Raw genomic sequence first — 12,176 nt, 5'->3', positions numbered from 1 at the left:
GGGGAAACAACAAAAGAAGAACAATGTCATGGCCACGTTTTATGTTTCAGATTAAAGATCAGACTTTTTTTTAATTGTTTCTGATCTGAATCCTGCCCATCCCCACTCCTTCCAAGACCTCTTCTCTCACCGGTAATTTTATACGATACTGCCTGGATTCGGGCCTCATACCGATCTTCATCTCTTCTGTGAGGGTAGACAAGCCTGAACCCTGGTGGAAAACAGCTCGTATTTTCTGTCGGCCAGGATCCAAGGTCAACGTGTACCGAAGGTTGCTCATAATGTCATTGCCTGAAGGAAATCACAATCAAATTCAGAACACCTAGATTCTAAAAAGGTCCTTGATATATAGTACAACTTCCCTTACAAGAACACAACATTTTGGTGAATTACAATAGGAAGTCCCTTGTATTGTCTCGGATTTCTCTGAGGGCATTGACTTTAAGGATGCTAGGTTTAATGAAGGATTGTATTGAAATGATAAATTCAGTGAATGAATTTTCCACAATCATTTATTTATGGAAGAACACTGCAGGAAACAGTGAACAATAATCCAGTTGAATGAAACCCTCTGAATTTATGAGGTGCTACTCAGATCTCTGGAGGCTTCCTAGGGACTGACACAAATCAAAATTGCACTTTAGAAGATCCCAATCAGATGGCAGATGAGCTTCTAGGGAGGAAATCATCTGAGAAATTGTGCATGAGCCCAAACGGTACCTTTGAAGATCTGTAAACCTACCGAAGGTAAACCTGGAGTCTCCATTGATTTTAAAGTTGATTGTTGCCGTACTGATTTCCTTATTCAACACTTGCTGGCCTTCGCACTCAAAGGCAGAGATAGGGATTATAGTTGGGTTAAAGGTTATTCCAACCACCAGACTGACCACAGGTCGGGCTCTAGAGCAGACATAAATAGGCACACACAGGAGTGAGCTATGGGGAATCACTCCAGATCTATTCTGAGAAGATTACATACTATAAAAAAGATGTTTAGACTCCAGAGAAAGTGCAGAAAAGAGTATGATGAGAGGACTGGAGTCTAAAACGTACAATGAACTCCGCATGACTAGTCTAGTAAAGAGAAGAACCAGGGGAGACATGATAGCAGTGTTCCAATAGTTGAGGGGCTGCCACAGAGAGGAAGGGGTCAAGTTATTCTCCAAAGCACCTGAAGGCCAGACAAAGAATAATGGATGGAAACTGAACAAGGAGAGATTTAACCTGGAAATAAGGAGAAATTTTCTGACAGTGAGAACAAATCAACCAATGGAACAGAAGTTGCCTTCGGAAGTTGTGGGAGCTTCATCACTGGAGGCTTTTAAGAAGAGACTGGACTGCCATCTGTCAGAAATGGTGTAGGATCTCCTAGATTAGATCGGGAGTAGTCAACCTTTTTATACCTACTGCCCACTTCTGTATCTTTGTTAGTAGTAAAATTTTCTAACCGCCCACCGGTTCCACAGTAATGCACCGTGTATTGTTGTCTGTGCATGCCCCTCGCGCATCATGGATTGGGTTTGGGGGGTGGGCACTGGCTACCAGCTCTGCTTGTCTGTTACAGCTGGGTGGTGTGGGGGGAGATGCGCAAGCTATTCTGGGACGAGGCTGTGTTGTTGTTTTTTTTATTGAAAAAGTTTTAAAAAAACAAAAACATTTCCCCCCTTTTTCCCCCCTCCCTCCCAAAAAAAAAAAAAAAACCCTTCCCCCCTCCCTCCCCCCCCCGGCTTCCCGGATCAATCACAAGGTATTGTTATACATAAACCAAGCATAGAATAAAATTTTCCCTTCCAATCCAAATAACCACATCCAAAGCTTTTCGTCTCCCAACCCCCTCCCCATTAGATAAAATAACTTTCTAATTATTCAAAGGCAATCTGATATTTCTTAATCTGATATCTATTTTGTAGATAATCAATCCATTTTTTCCATTCAATTAAATATCTTTCCTGCGTATTGTCTTTTAAAAACTCTGAGATTTTAGCCATCTCAGCCAAATTAATAACTTTCAATATCCATTCTTCTATTGTAGGTACCTCTTCTTTCTTCCAGTATTGTCCAATCAACAGTCTTGCTGCTGTTATTAAGTTCAGAATCAATTTAGTCTCAATCCCTGTACAATCCGTTATAATTCCCAAAAGGAAAAATTGTGGCAGGAACTTTATCTTCTTCTTCAGTACATTTTGAATAATCCACCAAATTCTTATCCAAAAGACCTTTTCTTGCAAGTCCACCAAATATGAAAATATGTAGCATCATCACAATCACACCTCCAACATTTCGCTTGGATATTAGGATACATACATGATAATTTTTTGGTGCCATCTATAAAACATCTTATAAAAATTTTCCCTTAAATTCTGTGCTTGTGTAAACTTAACATTTCTAACCCAAATTTTCTCCCATGTTTCCAACATTATTGGTTCCTGAATATTCTGTGCCCATTTTATCATACAATCCTTTACCAAATCCTTTTCCGAATCTATTTCAAGCAACACATTATACAATCTCTTTATATGCTCCTGGGTCTGATTTCTAATTTGCTTTATTAAATTTTCCTCCCTTTGCATTATACCAATTTTTTGATCTTCTTTCCATCTAGCACTTATTTGCCCATATTGAAACCAAGTATAATTCCTCCCTTCTTCATTTAATACCTGTAATGATTTTAATTGCAATCTACCTCCTTCAGCATACAAAAGTTCTTTATAAGTAATCATTTCCTGTTTCTGTTCTATATTTATATTCTCTATTGCATGTCTAGGGCTCGCCCATATAGGAATCTTGTATTCTAATTTATAGGATTTTTTTTTCCAGACCATAAAGAGCACTTCTCAACACATGATTCTTAAAAGCCCTATCCACTTTTTTTCATAAAATAAGTACGCATGCCATCCATATAACAAGTCATAACCTTCTATATTCAAAATTCTTTCCTCTGTTAAGTTAAACCAGTCACTTATTACTGAAAGGGCTACTGCTTCATAATATAATTTAAAGTTAGGCATTCTTAAACCACCTCTTTCCCGTGAGTCCTGAATTATTTTCATTTTAACCCTCGCCTTTTTACCCTGCCATATAAATTTATTAATCCCAATCTGCCAATCTTCCAAATTTTTATCCTTTTTAATTATTGGTATCATCTGGAACAGAAACAAAATCTAGGTAACACATTCATTTTAATAGCCGCAATCCATCCCAATAGGGATAACTGCAATTTCTTCCAGCACTCATATCATTCTGAACTTTTGCCATAGCAAGTCATAATTATTCTTATAAAGTTTCTTGTTCGATGAGCTAATATAGACCCTAAATATTTAACCTTTTTTACTACCTCATATCCTGTCATTTCCTCTAGTTTTTGTTTCTGTTGTATAGACATATTTTTAATTATCACTTTTGTTTTATTCTGATTTATTTTAAATCCTGATACCTTTCCATATTTATCAATTACTTCCAACAAAATCTACTTGAATTTATAGGATTTGTTAACGTAACCACTACATCATCTGCAAAAGCTCTAACTTTATACTCATATTGTCTAATCTTAATTCCTCTATTTTCGTTAATTCTCGTATTTTATCTAATAATGGTTCCAGAGTCAAAACAAACAATAATGGTGATAAGGGACATCCCTGTCTTGTTCCTTTCGCAATCTTAATAACTTCTGTTAAACTACCATTTACTATAATCTGTGCTGTTTGCTCTCCATAAATCGCTTTAATTATTCTAACAAAACAACCTCCAAATTGCATTTTCTCTATTAATTTAAATAAAAAATCCCAATGCAATCGATCAAAGGCTTTCTCTGCATCCAAAAAATAAGTGCTGCTGAAGTATTCTTCTTTCCAAATATTCCAATATATTAATAATCTGTCTAACATTATTCCTCATCTGCCTCCCTTTTATAAAACCAGATTGATCAGTATGAATTCTTTGTTGTAAAACTAACATTAATCTATTTGCTATTATTTTTACAAAATCTTATAATCATTATTTAAAAGTGAAATCGGCCTGTAGTTACCAGGTTTAGAGCAGTTTTGCTCCTCTTTGGTATCAGTGAAATAAAAGATGTTTTCCATGACGGGGTATTCCACCCTAATTGTATCTGATTAAATAATTCTTTAAGTGGGCCTAATATTTCATCCTGTGTTTTTTATAATAAGTTGCTGTAAGACCATCTGTACCAGGGTTTTCCCATTTTAATTGTTTAATTGCCTCCACTATTTCTCCAGTAGCTATCGGCCGATTCAACTCCTCCTCTGTTCTAATGTTAGAATATTAACCTTATAATCTTTCAAATAATCATAAATGTCCCTATTCAATATTTTGTCTTTTGCATATAGTGCAGTATAAAATTCTGAGAATGCCTTTTAATTTTATCCTGTTGGTATATCTCTTTACCTTTATATTCTATTTTTTGTATGACACGTGCTTTCTGTTTCTTCCTTAAATTATATGCCAACCATCTCCCAGGTTTATTTGCATTACAAAAGGTATTATGTTTAGCATATTGTATATTCGTTGCCACCTGGTCTGCCATTAACATATTAAATTGACTCTGTAATATTTTTATAGCCTCTTTAAGTTTGTGATCTTGTGGGTTTTGAATTAATAACTGTTGCTTCCTTGAATTTCTTCTTCCAAGTACCTACGCTGCCTTTGTTTATTATTCCTTTGCCTATTGTCCAAGTAAATCAATATCCCTCTAATAAACGCTTTGCTTGCCTCCCACACAGTTCCTATAGGTGTCCCTTTGTACATATTAAAATCAAAAAATTCTTTTAACTGTTTCTTACAATAAGTTACATTATCCTCATATCTAAACAGATTTTCATTCAACCTCCATGTTCTACCACCTTTTTTTCCTTGTAATAATTCCATCCATACTGGGCTATGGTCAGTTAAACACCTCGGAAATATCTTCGTTTTCTTCACCCTAGAAAGCAAGTCATTAGAAATTAAAATAAAATCAATACGTGAAAAAGATTGATGCCTATCAGAAAAAAAAGTAAAATCTCTCTCATCTGGATTCCGTAACCTCCATATATCTCTAAACTCAAAGTCTTCCATCATTTCAAAAAAGGATTTTGGTAATTTTGCATGTATAGGTATCTTCTTGGAGGAGGTTCTCTTATCCCTTCTTGTATCAATTACTCCATTCCAGTCTCCTAATAAAATAAACGAAATATAATCACAGAGGTTCAACCTCTCATGTAACATTTTGTAAAACTTTTCTTGTTGCTGATTAGGTGCATAAATACCTATCAACAAAGTCTTTTGCATCTATCACCAGTTCAATAGCAATAAATCTTCCTTGAATATCTGCCTCAATTAACTTAGCTGGTATATCCTTCCTGATATATACAACAATTCCATGCTTCTTTTCCAAAGCTGATGCAACAAAATGGTTACCCAATTTTGAATTAATTAAATATTTTTGGTCTGATAATTTTATATGTGTCTCTTGCAAACAAATCACATCATTTTTAAATTGTTTCAAGTAGTGAAATATTTTCCTTCTTTTCTGAGCTGAATTCAAGCCATTAACATTCCATGACAAGATTCTATTTGCCATTACTGGCCTCCTGAAGCTTTGAAGCAGACAAGGGAAGCTCCTCCTCCGGTATCTTCCGTCTAGCTCCTCCCACAGCTTCCATACTGGGATCCTGGCTTTTACTTTGAGACTGTTGCTCTTCTTTCCGCTTAAGGGCTCCTCTTGTCACCCTTTGCTCTTGTGGTTCCTTTAATACTGGCAGCAATAAAGGCTCTTGGATCACCACGCCTTCTTGAATCTCTTGAAGTTTTTCTATCACTTCTATTTCGACTTTCAAAACTGTAGAAAGAAAATCCTTTGCCTTTAAAACAGTGTCAATTCTATATCTCCTTCCTTGATAGAATACTGTCAGTCCAACTGGCACCTCCCATCTGAATTGAATCTGATGTTTTTTAAGTTCTTGTGTAAAAAAAGCAAATTCCTTCCTATCTCTTAACATCTTTGAAGGAATCTCTTTCAACACCTTCAACTCCTGTTCTCCAATTTTTAAAGTTGTCTGATATGAAACTTGCAGAATCTGATTTCTCATAGTCCTTTTCACAAAATAAACCACAATGTCCCGAGGAAGCTTTCTCTGTCTTGCAATCCAGGAATTAACTCTATATATTTTATCAATTTGGTAAGCTACCTCTTGGGGTCCACTTCAATAAATTCAGCCAATGCTTCTGATATAATTTTTCTTAAGTCTTCTCCTCGCTCTTCTTGCATACCACGAATTCTAAGAGCTCCTTCCATAAGTTTATATTGTAATATCACAACCTGATCTTCATTTTGATCCACTTTTTTCTGAACACCTTTCATTTTGTCTTCTAAATGCTTATTTGACTGAGAGATCTGTTGCATTTCCACTTCCAATCCCTCAATTTTTTTACTCAGTCCTTGAACTGCCATGAGAATATCTTCTCTTATTTTTGCATTAAAATTCTCCATCATCTCTTTTTGCCTATCTTCAGAAAGTTTTAATTGTTCTTTCAATATTTCCTCAAGACTTGGTTCAGATCCCCTTCTTCCAGAAGGCTTTAAAGGTTTAGCTGCCATTCTGTCTTCAAAAGAATCAGGAATTCAAACTTAATAACTTTCCTTCCCTCCTTTCAGTATAAAAAAACTCCATTTGTAACAATCCACAAATAACGCTACTTCATCGTACTAAAAAAATTTTACTTTCACTTTCAGACGCCATTTTAAAAGTCAATTAATCAAAGACAAAGAAAGGTTTCAAGTTTCAAAAAAGGAGTCGGTACTTGCCGTGCTGATTCTACATCAAAGATCAAACGCTTGTGAAATTCCCGTCTGCTTAGAAAATCAATCAATTTAATAAATCCTTTTGAGCAGAAGCGACATTCCCTCTCCTTTTTCCTGATAAAAACAGGAGCGTGTTGAAGTTGGAGGGAGTGGAATTCGGTGGGGTCATAAATCCAGGAAAATTCGCTCTTGAGAGCAAACCCCCTGTCAGACCTGCCACTCTTCCACAACTCTGATAACCTCTTTCACCCAGAGGGTATGCTAAGCTCAGTGAACAGTGATTTTTTTTCCTGTTTCACTGACTTTTACAATCTTCTAACACGGAGTGCTCTGTTAGAGCACCCAGCAGGAGGGTGACGTCACTGGAGCCTCCTGGGACGAGGCTGTTTTGTTTGCGGTCACACTATAGCACCATTTAGTTTCACTTATTTAATGTGAATTAAACTTATGTGTGGGTGATACAAATAGTATATTTTCAGAAATTTAAATTGCCACTGGGAATTTTATGAAAAGCTAATGAAAATGTTTTTAAATAATGCTTTGAAATTTTTTTAAAAAGTCAATTAAATTAGAAAAAAGGAAAGTGCTTCAGTATCAGACAAAATCCCTACTGCCCACCATGAAAGCTGGAACGCCCACTAGTGGGCGGTAGGGACCAGGTTGACTACCACTGGACTAGATGACCTACAAGGTACCTTCTAACTCTGTTAATCTGTTAAAATCCACCTGCTTGTCAAAAAATGTCATTTAGACTCACAAAGTGATCCTCAATTTATGACTAATTGCTCATGACTAATTGCTCGGCGAAAATATACTATTTGTATCACCCGCGCATAAGTTTAGTTCACGTTACATAAGTGAAACTAAATGGTGCTATAGTGCAACCGCAAACAAAAGAGCCTCGTCCCAGAATAGCTCGTGCACCTCCCCCCACACCACCCAGCTGTAACAGACAAGCAGAGCTGGTAGCCAGCACCCCCCCAAACCCAATCCACGATGCGTGAGAGGCATGCGCAAATGACGATACACGATGCATTACTGTAGAACCAGTGGGTGGTTAGAAAATTTTACTACTAACAAAGATACAAAAGTGGGCGGTAGATGTAAAAAGGTTGACTACCCCTGGTCTAGTCTTATGGACTAGGGTTGACATGATAGCAGTCTTCCAATATTTGAGATGTCACAGGAAAAGGGACAGTCAACCTTTTCTCCAATGCACCTGAAGGCAGGACAAGAAATAACGGATGGAAGATTATCAAAGAGAGATCTAACCTAGAACTAAGGAGAAATTTCCTGACAGTGAGAACAATTAACCAATGGAACGGCTTGCCTCCAGAAGCTATGGGTGTTTGAAGTTTTTAAGAAGAGACTGGACACCCATTTATCAAGAATGGTATAGGGCAGTGTCGGCGAACCTATGGCACCTGTGCTGGGAGCGGCACACAAAACCATCCCGCTAAGAATGTGCGGCTTTGCTGGCTCCTATTCCACGTTCCTGTGATCACATACACGGTGGTCATTTGGCCGTTGCATGTGCGGGAGCGGCAGAACCCGGAAGCGCGCCATTCTGGCACACATGTGCAGGCCGGTACCTGACCTTCCAGGATGACATTGCACACATGCGCGATGGCCAGCTGTTTGTCAGGCACACTTCCGTGCTGATATCTGGGTGTTTGGGTGCCGGTTCGCACATGCCTGATGGACTGCCGTCTTCCAAGTATCGGCGCTCCCATGCATGCGAAGACCAGTGGGGCCACACATATCTCACAGGATGGTTCTGTGTGCCACTTCTGGCATGCAGGAAGGTTCGCCATCACGGGTATAGGGTCTCCTGCTTGAGCAAGGGTTTGGACTAGAAGACCTTCAAGGTCCCTTCTGACTCTGTTTTTGTATATTCAGGATAGAATAGAACAGAATAAAAACCAGCCTTACCTTAGGAGCAGCACTTGTCCGTCAGCCCCAACAGCCAGATCTGGGAGTCCATCTCCTGTAAGTTCTGACCCCCCATCAAGCGCTTGTCCAAAATATTGAAGCCTGTTGGCAAAGATAGAAGCTTGGATGCGCTGCAAAGAAGAAACACAGCAATGGCACTTAGATTTATATAGTGCTTCACAGTGCTTTACAGCCCTCTCTAAGTGGTTTACAGAGTCAGCCTATTGCCCCAACAATCTGGGTCCTCTTTTTACCAACCTCGGAAGGATGGAAGGCTGAGTCAACCTTGAGCCGACAAATAGGCAGAATCAGCCTGCAATTCTGCATTCTAGCCACTACGCCACCATGGCTCATAGAGTCAGAAGACAGAGAGGCAGAGAGGTGAAAGGAATGCGGGCAGCTGAAGGCTCACCTGGCTAAAAACATTGCTGAGAGATCCACTGCTTCCCTGGAAGATGTACACAGCTCCTTGATTCTCATCCTCCAGTGGTGCCCCAACAGCCACATCTGTCCACCGATCCCCAGTAATTTCCCCAGCTTCTGCTATGCTGGTTCCAAAGCGGCCCAAGGGGTGATTGGGCTCCCCTTGCAATTCCATGCCACAGAAAAATGTTTCTCTCTGGGAAATGGGGGTAAAGGAAGGACACGTGAATTGGGGGGAGGAAACATTTTCTCCAGAAGCCATTGTGCAATCAAACCCATTAGCAACAGCCCAGCATGTATCTCTGTTCATCTCCTCTGCAGGATGTGGTCCAAAATGTCAAGATGGTGCGATGAAAGCTTCACAATGCACATCAACAACAACAACAACAAAAATGGAGATTGTTTGGCACTGCTGCAGCTGACATCTTGACGCTTTTGACCTTACCTTGCAGCCACTCTTGTGCTTCCACACAGCCGTTCTATCAGTCAGTTCACGTCCGCAATTGTCTTTTTGATTCTCCAACAATATGAGCTAAACACTGATATTTTGTCTCAGGATTCATTGTATCTAGACTCAGCCTAGCTGCTTGGGAAAAGCAGCAGAATGAATAGACTAGACTAGACTAGACTAGAATAGAATAGAATAGAATAGAATAAAATAGAATAGAATTCTTTGTTGGCCAAGTGTGACTTGAAACTCGAGGAACTTGTCTCTGGTGCATAAGCTCCCAGTGTACATTCAAGCAACAAGTGATAAATCATGATTATAATCATAAAATATATTCATCATAAATTATAAGATACAACACTCAGTGATAGTCATAGCATACTAAGTAAGCAATCAACATGAATCATACTAGAATACTAAATAAAACAATTAATATAAATTGTAAGATACAAGCAACACAGTTGTTGTCATAAGAAGATAAGGAATAGATAATTTTAAAAATGGCAAGGAGAATAGAATAGAATAGAATAGAATAGAATAGAATAGAATAGAATAGAATAGAATAGAATAGAATAGAATAGAATAGAATAGAATTTTTTATTGGCCAAGTGTGATTAGACACAAGGAATTTGTCTTGGTGCATATGCTCTCAGTGTACATAAAAAAAAGGATACCTTCATCAAGAATCATAAAGTACAACACTTATTGATAGTCATAGGGTACAAATAACAAATCAGAAAACAATCAATATCAATGTAAATTGTAAGCAACAAAGTGCCAGTCATACAGTGATAAGTGGAAAGAGATGGGTGATGGGAACGATGAAAAGATTAATAGTAGTGCAGCCCTACTAGGTAATTTGACAGCGTTGAGGGAATTAGTTATTTAGCAAAGTGATGGAATGGAGGAAAAAACTGTCCTTGTGTCTAATTGTTTTGGTGTGAATGAGTGAGTGAGTGAGTGAGTGAGTGAGTGAGTGAGTGAGTGAATGAATCAATCAATTAATCAATCAATCAATGATGCTTTTTAAAATTGATGCAAATCCAGTTTATATTATTCTCAAAGGTTCCAAGCCTCTCAATGCAACTCATTCCAAACTCACAAATGAAGGCAAATATATATGTTCCAGGATAATGTTGCAGGATTCAATCTGGGTCAGTCATTGGGACCAGGGTTTTAGTCTTCTGAGCTTTCGAACTCGTGCTGGAGCCCCATCCTCAGGGAACTTCTCTACCAGAATGTGTGCTTTGGGCTATTCTATGAGATGCCTGATTGTGTGAGACTTTTTCTTTGTTGACTGGGTTGTTGATGGCCGGCTATTAAGTTGTTGGCTGTTCTATTCCTTGCACTACTAATTCTTCGGCTCCTAAGTACCTGATAAACTGGTGGTAACTCAGCACTCCCGGTTGACTGACAAGAGACCTGTTTCCCAGGCTTCAATAATTTTCCCTGGCTATCTTAGTAGCTGCAAAATTGAATTATATCCTTGTTCATTGAAATGTGAGGCTACCAACCACTCGTTTGTGTTCTTGAAATCTCATGGTTAGCTTCCTCCCCATCTTTCCTGCATAGTCACAGGGACTTGGGAGGCTAAACTGCTGATCCCAGCGACTAATCTAGATTGAATCCTGCAACATTCCAAACTATTGAGAAGAAAATCTAGCCTAGTCTAGCCCAGCCCGGCCAGCCCCAGCCCCAGCCCCAGCCCCAGCCCCAGCCCCAGCCCCAGCCCCAGCCCCAGCCCCAGCCCCAGCCCCCAGTCCAGTTCTTTACTTACCTTCCTTTGGCAAACATACACCCTTCCTCCTGCAATGCCATCATAGTACATGGGTGCTCCAATGAGGATTAAGTCAGTGTTCCTGTCTCCGTCCAAGTCCACAGCACACAGGGTAGCCCCAAAATACGAGCCGATCTGGGGAGACTTTAAAATTTCCATTTTTAAAAATATGTTCCTAATTTGACCGGTTTCCCCGCCTGATGCCCCCCTTTTTTCCTTTATCCATTGTGTGTCCCAGCAAAGCCTCCATTGCCAGAGACAGAAAAGGAAAGCAGCTTTGCACTGATCATCAGCATCATCTTTTAACGACCCCATAATCCCTTGTGGGGTGGAGTAATGGAGCTAGCAGAGTGTTTAATGGTGTAATTGTCGGCATTCCAGAAAAGCCCCTTGCCAAGTAAAAACTCCGAAGAAGACATCTTTCAAAGTTCTTTTACTAGGATATGTAAACTGGCACATCTGGGAAAATCCGAATCTGAACGATCCGGGATTTCCCTCAGTAAATCAAAACCCTCAAAACCATCCCCTCACTCCTCTGCCGATCACATGCTCCAATCGCCAACCCATCTTGAGACATCACTCCGACCACTCCTTCTCCAGATGCAGGACCGGCCTGACATTGACTGGCAAGAAGAATGTTATTGTGTCTAATGGGCCCCTCTACTAAATCCCCCCTCTCCTACTTTCCCACACAGGAGAAAGTGGCAGCACAGAAGCTTCCGGCCTAGTATGGCTTCCAAAGCTGACACTAATGTGTCATACATTATACCACATCTCTGACATAAATAAATAAATAA

The 12,176-nt window shown here is 39.2% G+C and overlaps 1 protein-coding gene across 1 annotated transcript in view; it reads right to left on the bottom strand.

Moving 5' to 3' along the window:
- Positions 1-12,176, bottom strand: part of LOC131196655 (integrin alpha-X-like) — an 82,456-nt gene that overhangs the window by 32,141 nt on the left and 38,139 nt on the right. Inside the window, exons 13-17 of the mRNA XM_058179722.1 lie at positions 11,380-11,523; positions 9,144-9,350; positions 8,732-8,862; positions 743-900; positions 131-291 (exon numbers count right to left, since the gene is read on the bottom strand). Of these exons, the coding sequence (XP_058035705.1) occupies positions 131-291; positions 743-900; positions 8,732-8,862; positions 9,144-9,350; positions 11,380-11,523 (801 nt within the window). The remainder of the gene's footprint in view (positions 1-130; positions 292-742; positions 901-8,731; positions 8,863-9,143; positions 9,351-11,379; positions 11,524-12,176) is intronic.

Source organism: Ahaetulla prasina, chromosome 4 (genome assembly GCF_028640845.1).
Source record: "Ahaetulla prasina isolate Xishuangbanna chromosome 4, ASM2864084v1, whole genome shotgun sequence".
In the NCBI taxonomy this organism is placed as follows: domain Eukaryota; kingdom Metazoa; phylum Chordata; class Lepidosauria; order Squamata; family Colubridae; genus Ahaetulla; species Ahaetulla prasina.
The sequence above is the reverse complement of the archived record's forward strand: the minus strand, read 5'-3'. Positions and strand labels throughout refer to the sequence as shown.